At 45.2% G+C, this 20063-nt stretch overlaps 1 protein-coding gene across 3 annotated transcripts in view; it reads right to left on the bottom strand.

The window, feature by feature from the left end:
• Positions 1-20063, bottom strand: part of NT5E (5'-nucleotidase ecto) — a 153067-nt gene that overhangs the window by 114180 nt on the left and 18824 nt on the right. For all 3 annotated transcript variants that reach the window (XM_033937784.1, XM_033937783.1, XM_033937785.1), the window contains exon 2: positions 8236-8458. In XM_033937784.1, coding sequence (XP_033793675.1) covers positions 8236-8458 — 223 coding nt within the window. The remainder of the gene's footprint in view (positions 1-8235; positions 8459-20063) is intronic.

Raw genomic sequence — 20063 nt, 5'->3', positions numbered from 1 at the left:
CCAATCAAGGCCTGTAACTCAGAAAACCGCCGAGCTGAAGCAATGGCCACAAGAAACCCCGTATTCAACGGCAAAGCCCTTTAGAGTCTCAAAAGACAAGGATGAAATGAGGCCTTCGGTAAACTGCGAAGAAGTACCTTAAGACTGTACTCCGGACAGGGCTTTCTAAGAGGTGTACATTTAGGAACTGAACTATATGAAGCTGAGAAGTAATCGAAGAGCAATATACCTAGCCCTTGTAACAAGCTAAGAATGGCACTTGAAGCTGAAGGGAATTGAACGCTAAGCCCTTGGCAATACACTTGTGCCAGAAAAGAACTCTGGAAGGGTGCAAATGTTGAGAAGTACCCAAGAAAGGAAAAACCTCCAAAAGGAAGTAGAAGCCACAGGTGAAGACGTCCGTATCGCCTGGATAAGAGAAGAAACAACCTGCTTCGCATAACCCTTACACATCAGTCATGACTTTTCAAAAGCTAGGTCGCAATACCAAAGTAATACGAATATCCATGTTGATCGGACCCTAGGTGAGCAAACCCAGAGATACCAGGAAACTCAACAGTCCGGCTGTCAAAAGACTCATCAGATCCAAATAGCAAGTATGGCGCAGCCAATCCAGAGATTCTACAAATACTGTGCCCTGAAAGCGAGCTTGAGATGGCAAATCCAAGTCATCATCAGCCAGGGGAAAACACTGAAAAAAGAGAAACCAGAGGCGAGAAAGAAGCCACACTGCTACCCCCTCTGACTCCCACTCCCTGTGCCCGCCGAAGAAGCTAGGAAGCTTAGAATTTTGAGACGAGGCCATGTTCCAGGAGATCTCACTTCCATAAAAAGAGCCGGAACGCCTGAGCCAAAATTCTCAATATCCAGGATGCAGAAGATTTCACTAGTACTAACCTTTACACTTTCTAGAGCGTACACAGCACTGTACACTGTTAACATACAATAAATGGGGCATGCACAGATTTCGCAGAGAGAAAGTCTATCCAAACTGTTTACCTGACCCATAAAATGATCTGCCAACAGAAAAGGAAGATGAGGGTCCACCCATTGAAATAGAACCACAACTTTACCCGCCAACTGCCCAGGCTGTAGAGAAATACCCCCATCATAATACTGACTGAAAAGACCTTTAGCGTCATTCCGGAAGAATGGTCTGAAGCTCCAGAGTAGAAGAATGAACAAGTACTGAGTCGCCTCTTAAGACCAGACTCTTGGAGCTGAGGATGGAAGGCACCGAGCCCCCCAAACCGACAGCCCGGGATGTTTGGTGGCCATGGTGGCCAGCAAAGACCGAGGCATGCCTTTGAAAAGAGAAATCTCGCCGAGCCACCAAATCATACAGAGCGATGCTTGAGGAGCCTACCAAATAATTGGAGCCCTGAGATACCGGGAACCACCAGAACAAAAGCGACTACTGTAGGGTTATAATGGGAAAGCAGACATAACTAACTACCAAATATCTAAACTAACAAAAAAAAAAAAAAAAAATTGAAAATGGCAGGAAGAACAAGAAGCAACAGGGCTACAATCAAGACTAGCAGCCCAGTCACCGAAGGGATCCAAGGGATGGCCACAGTCCACGTACAGACGGAAGGAGAGCCAGGAAGGAGGACAGAGGTCTCTGTACAGACCGAGGCCATCCCCAAGCAGATGACTACAGTCTCCACACAGACAGAAGAGATGGATCAGCTAGACGGAGACATCTTGCAGGAGCTGAGGAGCCTGAGAGAGGAGGTAAAGCGCTTGAGAAGCATCCGAGAGGACGAGGCCTTCATCGACGGAGTCATCCAGGAGTTGTTCCAGGTCACCGAGCAGGAGCCAGACAAGACCATCCTCAGGACACCCAAACTGTCCGACCCTGCAACACTGAAACCAACGATTGGGGTACAAGAAAAGGCTGGAGACACTGACTCCTGGCAGCTGGTAACTTCCTCCTGGCAGCTGGTAACTTCCTCCACCGGCAAACGTAGAAGACCTTCCTCTTCTTCTGTCTCTTTCTCTCGTTCACAGGGCAGTTTAACATCGACCCCACTAATCACCTTGAGGAACAGATTCCAGCTGTTACAGGAGGAACCTATGAAGTACAGGAAGTTGTCCACTAGACAATTCCAGTTCCGGATACAACAGATCAGCTCCCCCCAAAGAAGCGCAGAGTGGTAGTCATTGGGGATTCCCTGCTGAGGGACATCGAGGGACAAATTTGCAGACCAGATATGCAATAAAGAGAGGTTTGCTGTCTGCCAGGAGCCAGGATCTGAGATGTCTGCCTAGACATACTTATCAAGCCTCATGACCACTTCCCCATGCTTCTCATCCACGTTGGAACGAACGACACTGCCAGGAACACCACGGAGAACATATCTGTAGACTTTGGAGCCCTGGGTGAAAAGCTGAGGAGGATGGAAGCGCAGGTGGTCTTCTCCTCGATCCTCCCAGTGAGAGGCAAGGGGAAAGCCAGGGAGGATCGTATCCAGAGGACAAACGACTGGCTGCACGGATGGTGCAGGGAGATGAACTTCGGATTCCTGAACCATGGAGAGGCGCTGCAAGGACTACAGGGACCTGACGGACTTCACCTGACCAGAAGGGGAAAGAACGTCTTTGGACACCGACTAGCCCGCCTACTTCGTAGGGCTTTAAACTAGGTAAGTTGGGGGAGGGTACCCACTCACGTGCTGGCGCAAGTAACCAACTTGGCGAGGTAAGTTGCCAATCCATTTCTGAATCTGAGGTAAGTACACACTGCATTTCCGAGTCAGAGGTAAGCATACACATTGCAAACAGTATTATAGGAGTCCAATTAGCTCAAGCAGGAATATCTACACAAGGACAAAGCAAACATGAGGTATTGAGGGCTATGTACATTAATGCCCACAGTTTGAGCAATAAGATTCTGGAATTAGAGACAGAAATGAGGAACGCAGACCTAGATGTGGTGGCGATATCCGAGACTTGTTTCACGGACTCCCATGGGTGGGATATGGCTATACCGGGATACAACTTACTTTGGCGGGACAGAGAGGGCAAAATGGGAGGAGGGGTAGCACTATACACTAAAGAGGACATCAAAGTTACCAAAATCGTAGATGTCAAGTACACCGGGGAATCCCTCTGGGTGAATTTGGCTAGAGGGAAGGACAAATGCCTGTATCTTGGTGTAGTATATAGACCTCCAAGACAACACGGCTTCAGCAAAGGAAGGTCGTGTCTTACGAACTTACTGCAGGATTTTCCCAATGAATATGCATGAGATCTATGTGTGTACACACTGCTTTCAATGCATATTCATTGGGGAAATCCTGAAAACCCGACTGGATTGCGGCCCTCAAGGAGGGACTTTGAGATCCCTGATTTAAAGAGAAGATCTGGAGTGAGAGGGCATGGAATGAAGTTGAGAGGTGATAGGCTCAGAAGTAATCTAAGAAAATCCTTTTTTACAGAAAGAGTAGTAGATGCATGGAATAGGCTCCCGGTAGAGGAGGTGGAGACAGACTGTGACTGATTTCAAGAAAGCCTGGGATAGGCACGTGGGATCTCTTAGAGAGAGGAAGAGATAATGGTTACTGCGGATGGGCAGACTGGATGGGCCATTTAGATTTATCTGCCATCATGTTTCTATGTTTCTATATCTACAAAATCCTGAGTGGTGTAGAATGGGTACAAGTGGATTGAATTTTTACTGCACCAAGATTTACACTCGAAGTTACAGCGTAATATTTTTAAAACCAAGAGGAGGAGGTATTTTTTTAACTCAGAGAATAGTTAAGCTCTGGAATGTGTTGCCAGAGAATGTGGTAAGAGCAGTTAATGTAGCTGGAGAAAAAGTCTATAGTCTGCTGTTGAGACAGACATGGGTCGGTAGCATGGAATGCTACTATTTGGGTTCTTGCCAGGTACTTGTGGCTTGGAATGGCCGCAAAGACAGGATACTAGACTAGATAGACCATTGGTCTGACCCAGTAAGTCTATTCTTATGTTCTCCCATATGAAATAATGGAGGTGTACTTACAGTCTGTGCAGTGCCTGCCTGTCAGCTCTGTTACACTGTAGTTGAATGGAGGAAAGAATTTTCTGCCTTGAAGATCTTTGGACTGCCAGTCAATGGACTCTGACTGTAACCTATGCCCCCACAAAACCACTCCATGCGACCGTGGGGCAGGAAACGCAACCTGCGCCATGAAACCCTGAAGGAATTTTACTCGGGACACATACTGCCTGCGCTTAAACTCTTAACAAGATCAGAGGGCAAGTGATCTCTAAGGGGAATGGACCCCGAGTCCAAGAAGGGTGGCACACAGCAGGCTGGCTCCACAGGGAAGTTTCTCTGTAAAGCAGCAGTCCGGCTCCGCGGGACTATGTCCTTTCCTCCCACAGAGGACCACCGCAAAGAGGTTTCACTGCACTGAAGCCACCAAAAAGGATGAACAAGCGAAAAAAAATAAGAAAAAGCAGAGCACATGACTTCTGCACGGATTGCATGCAGAAACACCACATCAGCACACCAACATGGAGGAGAAGATCAACAAACTCTTCTAGAACTAAACCACACCCCCAACCAAGAGTACTTGTCTACCCAAAAGTAACAAATAGTGCACAAACAGAATACACCACACTAACATGTGCCTACATAAACATGAGAGCTCTAGGTCCAAAGACAGACCACATAAAAGACTGGATAAAAACCAAAAATCTAGACTACCTCTTCCTCACTGAAACCTGGCTAACCTCAGATTCGAACCCCAGGATACAAAATAACAGTGGTCTGCAGGGGGGGAAAAAAAAAAAGGAGAAGGAGGTCTAGCCATCTTAGTCAGAAACTCCCTAAACTTAAAAATACTTAAACATACTAAACAAAACGTCCACCCCATACAAGGATCTACTAGCCTGCCAACTTTCATGCACCACACTAAAAGGATCCATAACCTGCATGCTCTGCTACATAACACCAGGAAATTGGAACACAGAAAGAACAGAATTCGAAGATTTTATATACCGAAACTCAACAACACCAACTTACAACCTAATCCTAGGAGATCTAACCTCCATCTCGAAGACCATACTCTAAGCAAGTAGAAAACCTACTATCTTACCTCAAAGCCTTAACCTACAAGATCTTAGACCCACAAATCACACACGAGAAAGGTCACCAACTAGACATTGCAGTCTTCATGACATCCCATTCTACCAGAGATTCAAACCAGATCCATCTATTCAGACCATTACATATACACCTTCAATATCAACAGGGCCAAAGAAAAAACCAAACCAAAATCCCAAAGCTTAACCTACAAATCAAGTACATATATCGACTCCTCCAAATTCTGGAATAAAACAAGACGCTACAATCCAAGAATGTGACCCCAAAGATTTCATCTCACAATGGTGCAATATAAGTACAACTACCCTAGACGAGCTAGCCCCAATACAAACAAAAAAACAGAATCAGCAGACGATCAGATAAATGGTTCGACAACGAACTACTCCTACTCAAAAGACAATGCAGATGACTAGAAAGAAAATGGAGAAAGAGTAACCAAGAACACACAAGATCAGCATGGGAAAAACTAAACCAACAATACAAACTAAAACTAAAAGAAAAAAGAAAGATATACTACGCAATCCAAATAGGCATAGAGGCCCAAGACACAAAAAAACTTCCAATTACTAAAAGAACTCACAGACACAAAACCCTACCTAGCCAAAAACGACAACCCTCCCCCCCTTCAGCACCCTTTTAGCTGAATACTTTAAAAACAAACATCGCAGGAACCCCAACCCACCTAGAAGAGATCACAATGCCCCCCTTAGAAAAAGAATCAGCTGCAGCAGATAGAACCTGGTCCCACTTCCCCACAATACAATGGTCCGACCTTAACAAACTTAAATAATACAATGATAAAAGAACTACAAACAGTATAAAACACAGCTCTGAAACTAATCTATTCACTAAGAAAACACGACCACATCACCGAGGCATACCTCGACTCATACTGGCTCCCAATTCAAGCAAGAATATTATTTAAATTCTACTATTCTAGCCACACAGGCAGCAAAACTAGACCACCAACTCTCCAATCTACTTTTTTTTTTTTGTAAATCTTTATTCATTTTCAAATATTACAACAAGTGTATAATAGTCAATCAGAAAAAATTTTAACAAATCACTTGACAATCTTACTTATACTCCTTAAAATATATAAATATAAAAGAATCCCTTCCCACCCACCCATATATTAATAATAAACAATTGTCAATTATTGTCTTTCCCACTCCCAACCTCCCTATATCTTATCTAATACTCTCCAATCTACAAAACTTTCAGAAAAGAAATAAAAACCCTGCTATTCAAGAAATCCATAAAGACTAACTAACACCGTATGAAACATTTCAATCCTGCTCTACTCTGTAACACCTCTGGACATGTCCAGAAATCCTTTTCTGTAATCCACCTTGAACCGCAAGGTAATGGCTGAATAAAAATCACTAATGTAATGTAAATTGAAACTGTGGAGGGTTCTAACTCTATCTCTAAGATAGGAGGAGCATATGCTCATAAAAGTGTTTGGATTTCTGCAACTCCTAGATTGTGTGAAGGGATTGAGCTCCTAGCATATGAATCTTTACAGTAATTTGCAGTATGATAATTGTCTCAAATTGAATGTGGAGAAGATGAAAATCATTTTGCTTTTGAGTCATGTTATTCATGATTTTCCAACACTGGTTACATTTAAGGAAGCGACAATTTCATTTGTAAGAACATTTAAAACTTTAGGAGTATATTTGGATACTTCTTTGAAGATGAAAGAGCATGTTTCTTATATTGTTAAAAAAAATCTTTTTTAAGATGAGGCTTTTGAACCCTTTGAAGTCAGTGTTAACCAGTTCTAATTTTCATTTAGTTATTCAAAGTCTAATTTTTCCACATTTTGACTATTGTAATTTCTTGCTAATGGATGTTCTTATTTGAGATCCTTACAGGTTGCACAGAACTCTGTGGCAAGGTTAATTACTGGAACTTCTAGATTTGTACTGGTAGCCAATTGAGAACCGTATTCATTATATATCGCTGCTACTTGTTATTAAAACATGTTTTATTAGAGACTCTCTTTTGTATTTATCGGCCAACACAGAACTTGCGTTCCTTGAACAGTAATGCCCTGGTAGTCCCATCTATTCGTAAAATTCACTATGAAGAATATAGGAAATCTATATTCTACATGCATGGACAACAGTTATGGAATCAACTACCTGAGCAATTGCGAGGGCTTGATGATATTGACTGTTTGAAGATTTTGTTGAAAACGTTTTTGTTTAGGGAAGTATATCAATGCTGATTTTCTAGATTTTTTTTTTTCTTTTTTTATTAAGGGGTCCTCTTATTACGGGGCGCTAGCCATTTTAGCACTTGCTAAATGCTAACACATCCATAGGATATAATGGATGCATTAGCATTTAGCGCGTGCTAAAACGGTAAATGCCTTAGTAAAAGGACCCCTAAGTGTTTTGAAGTTTATTAAGTAATTGCTGTTTTAATGTTATTTGTCTGATATAAATAATGTATGTTTGTAGGAATCCATCTAGAAATGTTAATAGAGCTAATATAAATTTTTTAAATAAATAAATACAGTAAAACCTTGGATTGCAAGTAACTCGGTTTGCAAAACATTTTATTAAATTTTAACTTGAAATACAAGCAATGTCTTGCAATACAATTACCTACAGTATACACACATCACAACTGAGCCGATGGTTCTTCTCTCTCCAACGCTGCAGGAGTGTAGTGACTGGTCTAAACGAGCGAGGTCTTGCAATACAAGTACGTATAGTATTTGGGGTTAAAGTTTTTGGGTTGAGGAACAAATCGTCTGAGTTTCCATTATTTCCTATGGGGAAATTCGCTTTGATATGCAAGTGCTTTGGATTACAAGCATGCTTCCGGAACGAATTATGCTCGCAAACCAAGGTTTTACTGTATAAAAGAATTGTCTAAATCAGGGGTGTCCAACCTGTGGCTCAAGGACCACATGCAGCCCCGTGAAGTATTTTGTGTGCCCTGGTCAAGGGCGATGCAGTGTTTCCTCTAGTGCCCCAGGGTGTTTACCGTCTTGCTGGCTCCCTCCTCTGTCTTGCTGCAGCATTTGTGCGGCCCCAGAAACATTTTTTTCAGCCAATGCGGCCCGGGGAGGCCAAAAGGTTGGACACCCCTGGTCTAAATGTTAAAGAAACATATACCTGTGCTGGAAAGGAACGGTGTTTCCTTTGAGGTATACCCAATTATTCCCACCTTTTCAGGACCAACTTGAAGTATCTTATATGGAAGGTAATACCCAGTGATGTTTGGTGAGAGCTGCTCGTCTGATTTGATGTTAGCACTCAAAATTGGAAATTCTGCCATCTTGAGCAGTGGATTCAATAGTCCTTCCACACCATTATCAAATTCATGATTCCCAAGTGCCTAAAGAAGAAGAAAAATAGAGGCAAAGAGTTTTAAACTATTCATTAGCACAGCATTGGTAATAGCACACTTTGTACTGACTCCAGCTTCAACATAAAAATACTGTACTTAAATACTAGATCTAAAGTACTAGCAAATACAACTTATATTTAAGTTATATTTATCAGTACTTTAGATCTAAAAATAAACTTTAAAGCCTAATATTAATAGGAGCTGGAGTCAAGACAATAGAAAAATAAGAGCCCAAATCAAAGGTTTGGTGTACCAACTCCTCGTCTTTTCTACCAACTTTTGTTTAAGTGGGTGAAATTTATTAGACAATTTATAAGTCTGACAGTATATCTTTTAGGAGACTATATTTGGGGCACTTTTTACTAAGGTGCGCTATGCGTTTTAGCACGTGCTAAACGCTAATACATCCATTATAAGTCTATGGACACGTTAGCGTTTAGCACATGCTAATCTTTAGTGCACGCTAAAACAGCTAACGCACCTTTGTAAAAGAGGGGGCTGGGTTATATAGCACAGACACTTACCTGTAGCAGGTGTTATCCATGGACAGCAGGCAGATATTCTCAAATATGAATGACATCATCCACGGAGCTAGTTACAGACAGTGCAAAAGTGTACTACTATTACTTCAAAGCTTTTGAAGGTCTCAAGACTGCCTGTACCGCGCATGCACCAATGCCTTCCCGTCCAACATCAGCTTGCGGGACCATCAGTTCAGTAAAAAAAGCTAAGAAGCCAACTAGGGGAGGTGGGAGGGTTGTGAGAATATCTGCCTGCAGTCCCTGGATAACACCTTACAGCAAGGGTGCCCAAATGGTCGATCGCGATCGACCAGTAGATCGCAAAGGCAACACGAGTCGATCACGTTGCCTTTGCGATCTTTTTCTACCTGCTGCTTCCCCAAGCCAGGCCTGGCGTGTACAAGTGCTGGACTCACAAGACTTCACCTCTGATGTCAATTCTGACATCGGAGAGAAGTTCTGGGCCAGCTAATCGCTGCCTGGCTGGCCTGGAACTTCCTCCCCGACGTTAGAATTGACGGCGGAGGTGAAGTCTTGTGGGCCTGGCACTTGTATGCGCCAGGCCTGGCTCGGGGAAGCAGCAGGGAGAAATCCACGTGGTGGCTTGGGGATGGGGGGTAGGGAAAGAATCGGGGAAGTGGAGAAATCGGCATGATGGCTTGGAAGGGCAGGGGGAGAGAGAAAGAAAGGCAGAAAGAAAGAGGGGGCAGGGCTAGAGAGAAATAAAGACAGGCAGGCAGGGGTAGAGAAAAAGAAAGGCAGAAAGAAAGAAATATTGGCTTTACAGAAGAAGGAAGTGCAACCAGAGACTCATGAAATCACCAGACAAAAAGGTAGGAAAATTATTTTATTTCAATTTAGTGATCAAAATGTGTCCGTTTTGAGAATTTATATCTGCTGTCTATATTTTGTACTATGGCCCCATTTACTAAACCGTAAAAGCGGTTTTTAGTGCAGGGAGCCTATGAGCATCGAGAGCAGCGCAGGGCATCTAGCGCAGCTCCCTGCACTAAAAACCACTCTCGCGGTTTAGTAAAAAGGGAGGGGGTATATTTGTCTATTTTTGTATAGTTGTTACTGAGGTGACATTGACCTCTGAAAAAACCCCGAATTCAAATGATAATTAACATTTTCTCTGCGTACAGTGTGCTTTGTGTTTTTTAAAATTTTATTTTTGTTTCAAATCTATTCTCGGTATGGCCCCCCTATACCTGGCCTCCCATTTTAAATTGGATTGCACCACCAGGCCTTCACACAGAATTCATATGTTCAGCCACCCTATAATAAAAACCTGCCGATACAAAAGATTCCTTGACAAAACACTAGCCTTCCAAGCAAGTCAACAAAACGGCTGGCTAGGCATCATCATCAAGCACTCCTCATCCTATCTTAACTTCAGAAAACAAGTTAAAACCAACCTGTTTAACCGATTTGTAACCTAGAACTCTTAAACCTTCTCCTGAACTCTTAGCCACATGTATTCGATATCCCCACATTGTGACTTTATGGGAGCCCGAGACCTCGTGTCGAAGGGCGAAATATAATACGGGGCTGGTGGGCCTCCGTGTTGCCTATCGGCCGGGGGGGGCGGAGGAATTCGCGCAGTGGCTGATTGGCCTGCTAAAAGGCAAAAGCCAACTTTAAATTTGATTGGGTGAGAGGTGGAGTACGTGTGGAGACGAGGGGATTAAAGGGGGGAGGCAGTGGAGGACTCAACCGTTTGAGTCCTCCAGGGCGTTTTTTCCCTCCCACCCTCCCTTTGTTTTTCTTGTTCTAGGAAGTAGCTTGGGGGCGGATCTCCCGAGCTATTCGGTCATTGGGGCTCATCGGGTGATGAGCGGTGGGCCGGCGGGGTGCCGTGCCTGGGGGGGTCAGGTGACCCGGATAAAGGGGCATGAGGGACATGCCACCCCTCTGACCCTTGTTGAGGTGGCAGGGTCGAGGGCACTGAATGTTTGTTTTTGGTTGCTCGGGAGGAGCTCTTGGATTTATGTTAATTAAAGTTGTGATGGAAATTATAATATGTTAATTTTATTATTAATAAACTGAGCTGCGGCTAATTACCAAAAAAGTAGTCGGCGTGTTTTGTTGAATAGGCTGGATGAGTATCAGGGTATCAAGGGTGGGGGTCACAGGGAACAAAGGGGCACATCCAGATCCCATTGAGCACAGTTACTTACCGTAACAGGTGTTATCCAGGGACAGCAGGCAGATATTCTTGACTGATGGGTGACGGCACCGACGGAGCCCCGGTACGGACAATTTTAGAGTGATTGCACTCTAAGAACTTTAGAAAGTTCTAGCTAGGCCGCACCGCGCGTGCGCGAGTGCCTTCCCGCCCGACAGAGGCGCGTGGTCCCCAGTTAGGATAAGCCAGCTAAGAAGCCAACCCGGGGAGGTGGGTGGGACGCAAGAATATCTGCCTGCTGTCCCTGGATAACACCTGTTACGGTAAGTAACTGTGCTTTATCCCAGGACAAGCAGGCAGCATATTCTTGACTGATGGGTGACCTCCAAGCTAACAAAAAAGAGGGATGGAGGGAAGGTTGGCCATTAGGAAAACAAATTTTGTAAAACAGATTGGCCGAAGTGTCCATCCCGTCTGGAGAATGCATCCAGACAATAGTGAGATGTAAAAGTATGAACTGAGGACCAAGTAGCAGCCTTGCAGATTTCCTCAATAGGAGTGGAATGGAGGAAAGCTACAGACGCTGCCATAGCTCTAATCTTGTGGCCCGTGACAGAACCTTCCAGGGTCAGGCCCGACTGAGCATAACAGAAAGAAACGCAAGCAGCAAGCCAGTTGGACAGAGTGCGTTTAGATACAGGATGACCCAACTTGTTAGGATCAAAGGACAAAAACAGTTGAGGAGATGATCTGTGAGGTTTGGTGTGATCAAGATAGTAAGCCAGAGCATGTTTACAATCCAAGGTATGCAAAGCCTGTTCACCTGGATTAGAATGAGGCTTTGGGAAAAAAACAGGTAGAACGATGGATTGGTTAAGGTGAAACTCAGACACAACCTTAGGAAGGAATTTTGGATGTGTACGAAGGACGACCTTATCATGGTGAAAAACAGTGAAAGGTGGATCAGCCACCAGTGCATGGAGCTCACTGACCATCCTGGCAGAAGTGAGAGCTATCAGAAAGACCACTTTCCAAGTTAGAAATTTAAAATGCGTTGTGGCCAAAGGCTCGAAAGGAGGCTTCATTAACGCAGAAAGAACCACATTAAGATCCCATACAACAGGAGGGGCCTTAAGAGGTGGCTTCACATTGAAAAAGCCCTTTCATGAACCTGGAAACTAAGGGATGAGCTGAGAGGGGTTTTCCATGAATCGGCTCATGAAAAGCTGCAATAGCACTAAGGTGAACTCGTATCGAAGAAGATTTAAGACCAGAGTCAGATAAGGACAAAAGATAGTCCAACACTAGTCCCACTGCTGTAGACATGGGATTATGGTGATGTAACAGGCACCAGGAAGAAAACCGAGAACACTTTTGTTGATAACATTGAAGAATAGACGGTTTCCTGGAGGTATCAATAATAGGACGGACAGGCTGAGAAAGGAGAGCGTGAGCCGAAGTCAGCCCGAGAGATACCAAGCTGTCAGGTGCAGAGACTGTAAGCTGGGATGAAGTAGCGTTTGCTGATGCTGTGTAAGTAGTGAAGGAAACAGTGGAAGAGGTATGGGTTCCCTGGAACTGAGTTGAAGGAGAAGGGAGAACCAATGCTGTCTGGGCCACCGTGGAGCGATGAGAATCATGGTGGCTTGTTCCCTCTTGAGCTTGAATAATGTGCGCAGCATGAGCGGAAGAGGAGGGAATGCATAAAGGAAGAGATTGGTCCAATCCAGGAGAAATGCATCGGGTTCCAGACGGTGAGGAGAGTAAAGTCTGGAGCAAAATAGGGGCAGTTGATGGTTGTGGGGAGCTGCAAAAAGATCCACTTGAGGTGTGCCCCATTGAGAGAAAATGGACTGGAGAGTCGAGGGGTCGAGGGTCCATTCGTGAGGTTGAAGAATTCTGCTGAGATTGTCTGCTAAACAATTCTGTTCCCCCTGGATGTAGACTGCCTTCAGGAATAGGTGACGAGCAGTCGCCCAGGTCCAAATCCTTTGAGCTTCCTGACACAAGGGACGGGATCCCGTCCCTCCCTGTTTGTTGATGTAGTACATTGCAACTTGGTTGTCTGTGCAAATGAGTAGTACCTGAGGAAAGAGGAGATGTTGAAAAGCTTTGAGGGCGTAAAACATCGCTCTGAGTTCCAGGAAATTGATGTGGTGTTTCTTTTCCTGGGCGGTCCAAAACCCCTGAGTTTGGAACTCGTTCAAGTGAGCTCCCCATGCATAGGGGGAAGAATCTGTGGTGATGACCAGTTGATGAGGAGGTAGATGGAACAGCAGACCTCTGGATAGATTTGAGGATGTCAACCACCAAAGAAGCGACTGTCGAAGAGACGAGGTCACAGATATGAGTTGTGAACAAGGATCCGTCGCTTGGGACCACTGGGTCGCTAAGGTCCATTGAGGAATACGCAGGTGGAGACGTGCGAAGGGTGTGACATGTACTGTGGAGGCCATGTGTCCCAAGAGCACCATCATGTAATTTGCAGAGATGGAAGGTTGATGGAATATCTGCTGGCAGAGATGAAGGATGGTGTGAAGGCGGTTTGGAGGAAGAAACGCCCTCATTTGAATAGTATCCAGAATGGCTCCAATGAATTGAAGTCGCTGAGTTGGAATGAGGTGCGACTTGGGTAGATTGATTTCGAACCCCAACAGTCGAAGGAAGTGAATGGTCTGATTGGTGGCAATCTGAACGGCCCGAGGAGAATGAGCCTTGATGAGCCAGTCGTCCAGTTAAGGGAAGACTTGAAAGTTGTGGGAGCGGAGATAAGCTGCGACCACAATCAGACATTTGGTGAATACCCTGGGAGACGAGGCTAGGCCGAAGGGTAACACCTTGTATTGGTAATGATGTTGGTTGACAAGGAAGCGAAGATATTGTCTGGACATCAGATGAATTGGAATGTGAGTATACGCCTCCTTGAGATCGAGGGAACATAGCCAGTCTTCCTGAGAGAGAAGAGGGTATAGGGTGGCAAGAGATAACATCTTGAACTTCTCCTTGACCAGACATTTGTTGAGATCCCTGAGATCTAATATTGGTCTGAGATCTCCGGTCTTTTTGGGTACGAGAAAGTACCGGGAATAAAAACCCAGGCCTTGCTGGTCTAGAGGAACTGGTTCGATGGCATTGAGAAGAAGGAGGGATTGAACCTCCTGAGCGAGGAGGAGGGACTGAGCCTTGTTGGAAGCAGACTCTTTTGGCAGACTTAGTGGTGGAGGAGTCTGAAAGTTTAGGGAGTAGCCGTGGGCGATGATAGCAAGTACCCACTGGTCGGAGGTGATTGCTTCCCAGCGAGAAAGAAAAATCTGTAGTCGACCTCCTATGGGCTGAGGTAGAGGACATGAGGGAGGAAGACTGGCAATGCCCTGGAGAAGAGAGTCAAAAGGGCTGTGTCGGCTTAGGTTGAGGAGCAGGCTTTACAGCAGGCTGTTGTTGCTGACGGGCCTGTTGCTGCTGTTGACGCTGTCTGCGAGGTTGAGGAGGATGAGGCTGAGCCGGTCGAGCAGAAAACCTCTTTTGATATGAAGCTTGTTGCCTGAATGGACGAGGAGGAGGAGGCTTCTTCTTGTTTTTCAACAAGGTGTCCCACCTCGTTTCATGGGCGGAGAGCTTTTGCGTGGTGGTATCCATGGAGTCCCCAAACAGCTCATCCCCCAGGCAAGGCGCATTGGCAAGCCGGTCCTGGTGGTTTACATCCAGGTCTGAGACCCGTAGCCATGCCAACCTTCTCATTGCTACAGACATAGCAGTAGCCCGTGATGTCAGTTCAAAAGTATCATAAATTGAACGGACCATAAACTTCCTGAGTTGCAAAAGACTAGAGGTACATTGCTGAAAAGCAGGAAGTCTACGGTCCGGAACATACTTTTGAAAAGAGGTCACCTGTTGAATGAGATGCTTCAGGTAAAAAGAGAAGTGGAATGCGTAATTACCTGAACGGTTGGCCAGCATCGCATTTTGGTAAAGGCGTTTCCCAAATTTATCTATGTAATGTAATGTAATGTAATTTATTTCTTATATACCGCTACATCCGTTAGGTTCTAAGCGGTTTACAGAAAATATACATTAAGATTAGAAATAAGAAAGGTACTTGAAAAATTCCCTTACTGTCCCAAAGGCTCACAATCTAACTAAAGTACCTGGAGGGTAATAGAGAAGTGAAAAGTAGAGTTAGAGGAAAAATAAAAATAAAATAAACATTTTAACAAGACAGCATTGATCTAAATACTTTGGAAGGTAGAAGAGAGGAGAGAAAGGAATAGAAGCAGAAGGGGGAGCCGTTGAACAGTAGAATTCTGGAGAAATTTAAATGATAGAAATAGAACAAAACAAAGACAAAAGGCAAAACAATAGATAAGATTAAAGATAAATCATAAGCTGGAAAGAAAAATAAAATAAAACTTTGTCTTCAATCCACGGTTTCAGCGTCAGTGATGAAGTGGAGCAAGTAAGTTTAGGAGGAGCGATTAACGTTTCCAGAAAGGGCTTCTTCAGGGAAGAGACTTGGCAGACAGTCCCAGGATGCCTATGTCTCCTCCCCTGTGATGTTCTCCCATCCATGCATTCCCTCCCAGACACACTGCCCGTGCCCCAGCCGCTCCAAGGAGGCTGCCCCAGATGAGGCCCACGGTGAATGCAGGATTCTCTCCTCTGCGGGAAAGCCGCCCGGAGCCGACAGTCGATCTTCTTAGCGGATTGCATGGGGGGAAGAGTTCACACTCTTGGTAGGATCGGGTCTGTGTGCTCTCGGTGGTTGTGGCTGGTCTTGTTGCTGCTTAGGTGTAAAAGCAGTTGATCTCCACTGCTGCTGATATTTAAAAGCAGGCAGACTGATCTCTCCAATGGACTGCAGGGGGAGGAGTTCACACTCCTGGCAGGATCGGGTCTGTGGGCTCTTGGTGGTTGCGGTAGGTCTCGCTGCTGCTTGTATGTAAAAGCAGTTGTTTTTCTACTGCTGCTGATATTTAAAGCAGGTAGATTGATCTCTTAAACGGGATATAGGGGGAGGAGCTCACATGCCTGGTTGGATCGGGGCAAGGGCTCCTATTATAGGCTGCTTAGGTGTAAAAGCAGTTGATCTCCTACTTCTGATAATATTTAAAAGCAAGCATATTGATTTTTCCAACGGAATGCTGGGGGAAGAGCTTACTTGTTTGGCTGGATCAGGGCAAAGGGCTCTCGGTAGTGGTGGCTGGTCCTGTTGCTGCTTAGGTGTAAAAAACAGTTGATGCAGGGGGAGGTGGAGCTCACACTCTTGGCTGGATCGGGTCTGTGTGCTCTTGGTAGTTGCGGATAGTTCCGCTGCTGCTGAGGTGTAAAAGCAGTTGATTTCCCACTGTTGCTGATATTTAAAAGCAGGTAGATTGATCTCTCCAATGGACTGCAGAGGGAGGAGCTCACATGCCTGGCTGGATCGGTCTTGCTGCTGCTTAGGTGTAAAAGCAGTTGATTTTCCTAGCGAACTGCAGGGAGGGTGGAGCTCATATTTTTGCAGGACCGGGACTGTGGGTTTTTGGTGGGTTGGTCCCGTTGCTGCTTAGGTGTAAAAGCAATTGATCTCCCACTGCTGCTGATATTTAAAAGCAGGCAGATTGTCCAGGGAGAGGAGCTCTGCACTCAAACTGCCATCCTCCTCGCCTCCAAGTTCCTTTCCTTCTCTGCCAGGAGGGACAGAGGCATATACACTGGCTCCTGCAGATTTTTTTAGGGTTGACTCTACCAACAGAGATTCATGGGGAAGTTGGTGCTTGTCAAATCCTGGAATTGGAATCACTTTATACAGAGATTCCAGTTTTCTTGGGGCTCCTGGAATCGTCAAAGGAGTTTCCAGATTCTTATAAAAAGTTTCCCTCAAGATGTCATGGAGGGGCAACTTTAAAAACTCTTTAGGAGGTTGGTCAAAATCCAAAGCATCCAGAAATGCCTTGGATTTTTTAGAATCGGACTCCAATGGAATAGAAAGGGTGTCTGACATCTCCTTTAAAAATCTGGTGAAGGAGGAGTGCTCTGGCTTAGCAGCAGGATCCTGCACCGATGGTTCATCCTCATCAGATGTGTAATCTTCCTCGGTACCGAGAGGATCATCTGAGTCGTCCCACAAGTCAGGGTCCCATACCGATTGGAAACGGCCCTGGGAAAGTGGAGTAGATGTTTCAGTATGCTTAGTCTTGCGTACCGATTTACCTGAACGGGTGGAGACGGTACCTGGGGAATGTAGTACGGTACGGGGTTCAGAGAACGGTACCGGGTCAGAAACCATAGGAGTAGTACGCCGCTTCGGTTCCGCTGACAGAACAGGCATGGATAAAGATTTGTGCGGTGCCGAAACAGTCGATGTCAATAAAAGAGACTGATCGACAGACGGCACCGAAGGCTCAGTCGGTACCGATACTGGAAGATTCGGAGTCAACAGAGCCGGGAGCAAGTGTTGGAGTTGCTCCTTAAGCTGGACCTGGAGGATAGAGGCAATGCGCTCATCCAACGTTGGTCCCGATGGCACCGGTACCGGTTTTTTCTTGCTCGGTACCTTTGGTGCCGCTCGACGCTCGGGTGAAGTCGATGCCGATGACGAGGCAGTGACTTCGATGGGAGCGGAGCGCTTACGGGGCCGGCGCTCAGTCTGCAGGACTTGGCTCACTGCATGCTCGACTGGCGGGCCTAGAACAGTAGGGGAAGGCTTCTTAGCCGGCTTACCTACAGGAGTCGACACCGGCGATGTATCTTGCGGTGCCAAGGCAGTCGGAGTCGATTTGGAGGAAGTCGTCGACGTCGACACCGGTGCAACTTCCATAGCGGTACCGAAAAGAATCCGCTGCTGAATTTGACGATTTTTTAAAGTTCTTTTTTGTAAAGAACTACAGCGGGTGCAGGTTTCAGCCCTATGGTCCGGACCCAGACACTGGAGGCACCACTTGTGCGGGTCGGAGAGGGAGATAGGGCGTGCACACCGCTGACACTTTTTGAAACCCGGTGACGGGGGCATGAAGGGAAAAACTGCTGTAGCAAAATCGAAGCCCGAGGCTTCGATGGTGCCAACAGGCCCCGCCGGGGCGAATCGATTAAAAAAAATGAAAAATAAAACAATTTTTTTTTTTTTTACACAAACGGTAAATAAAAAAGAAAGAAATAAATTATGAAGAGAAAAATACGCGCGAGCGGGAAGGCAAGTGAAAAGTTAGAAAAAACTTCCAACAGCCGTTGGAAACACGCGTCTTCTTAGCTCCGCGGAATTAAGAAAACTGGAGACCGCGCGCCTCTGTCGGGCGGGAAGGCACTCGCGCACGCGCGGTGCGGCCTAGCTAGAACTTTCTAAAGTTCTTAGAGTGCAATCACTCTAAAATTGTCCGTACCGGGGCTCCGTCGGTGCCGTCACCCATCAGTCAAGAATATGCTGCCTGCTTGTCCTGGGATAATTAATGTAACCAAAGGTTTTGTAACTTCTTCAAATTTTTATTGTAACTACTTCGATCTCTTTGTATTGTAACTACTTCGCTGATTGTCCAGCGCCTCTTGTTGTAAACTGCCTCGAACTATCATGGCTTTGGCGGTATATAAAAATAAAATTATTACTATTATTATTGTTGGTAGATCATTTTGACTTGGTCATGTTAAAAGTAGTTTGCAAGCCAAAAAAGTGTGGGCTCCCCTGCCTTACAGGTAAGTAACAGTGCTTTATCCCAGGACAAGTAGGCAGCATATTCTCACATATGGGACTCCCTAGCTGTAATTTCAAGGGCAGGGGGGAGTTGGCTATTAAACCGAGAATAAACTTTGTAAACTGCTTGCCCAAACTGACTATCTCATCTGGATTGAACCTCTAGGCCAGTGTCTCTCAAACTTTCTCAAGCCGGGGCACACTAAAGAACGAGAAGAGCAGACATCTTTACTGTCGCAGGTCCAAAATGGTGGAACTCCCTTCCCCAATACATTAGAATAGAACAAGATATTTCAACCTTTAAAAAACTATTAAAATCTTATTTGTTCAAGGATGCTTATGACCTTTAATAATTCTAAACTATCCATTTTGTTTTAATTAATATTTACAAAAGTGCTTTGTAAACTTTTACCCTACCTTTTGTTTTTTCCTTTTCTCCATGCCCTTATTGTAACTACACCGCCTTTCCTTCTTTTCATGTTAGTTATTATTGGATTTTTATGTTATTATGTTTAAAGTTGTTTTATTATATTATGTACATCGCTTAGAAAATTTGTAATAGGCGATCCATCAAGAGTTAAATAAACTTGAAACTTGAAACTTAAAGGTAGTGGCCACGGCTTGAGGCACCCAGAAGTGCGCGGATGTTGTCGTGATGACATCACACATATGCGTAACATCATCACGTCGACGTTCACGCATGTGCAGAGGCCCTCCAGATGGGCCCCGAGACGCCAGTAGGGGGTGCCAGCATTGAAGAGGGCCAGAGAGGAGAGGCACTGGTGCCAGCTGATTGCCTACAGCAGTGTTTCTCAACTATGGGTTCTGCTGCATGGGGGTTGGGAGGGAGGGAAGATGCTATGCAAGGGTTCTGCTGCATGGATGTTTGGAGGGAGGAATGGATGGATAGAAAGATGCTGCAGAGGGAAGGCACAGGGGGATGGGTGAGAGGGGAGGAAAGATGCTGCACATGTTTAGGAGAGAAAGGAAAGAGAAAGAATTGGAATGGAGGAGAGGAAGGGAGAGATGATCATTGTACATGAAAAAAATAAGACATCCCCGAAAATATGCCCTAGTACATTTTTTGGACCCAAAAGTAATATAAGACACTGTCTTATTTTCAGGGAAACACGGTATTAGGATTGAATGACAAGAAGAGTTGAGTGTAAGTTCTGCAAGGTTTGGTGCGATCTAAGTAATAAGCAAGCACATGTTTGCAGTTCAACATGTAGTGTGTGGTCTCATCTGGGTAAGAATGCGGTCTTGGAAAAAAGACAGGAAGTA

This window comes from Geotrypetes seraphini, chromosome 3 (genome assembly GCF_902459505.1).
Source record: "Geotrypetes seraphini chromosome 3, aGeoSer1.1, whole genome shotgun sequence".
Lineage (NCBI taxonomy): Eukaryota > Metazoa > Chordata > Amphibia > Gymnophiona > Dermophiidae > Geotrypetes > Geotrypetes seraphini.
Note: the sequence above shows the minus strand (reverse complement) of the source record. Positions and strands in the feature narration are given on the sequence as shown.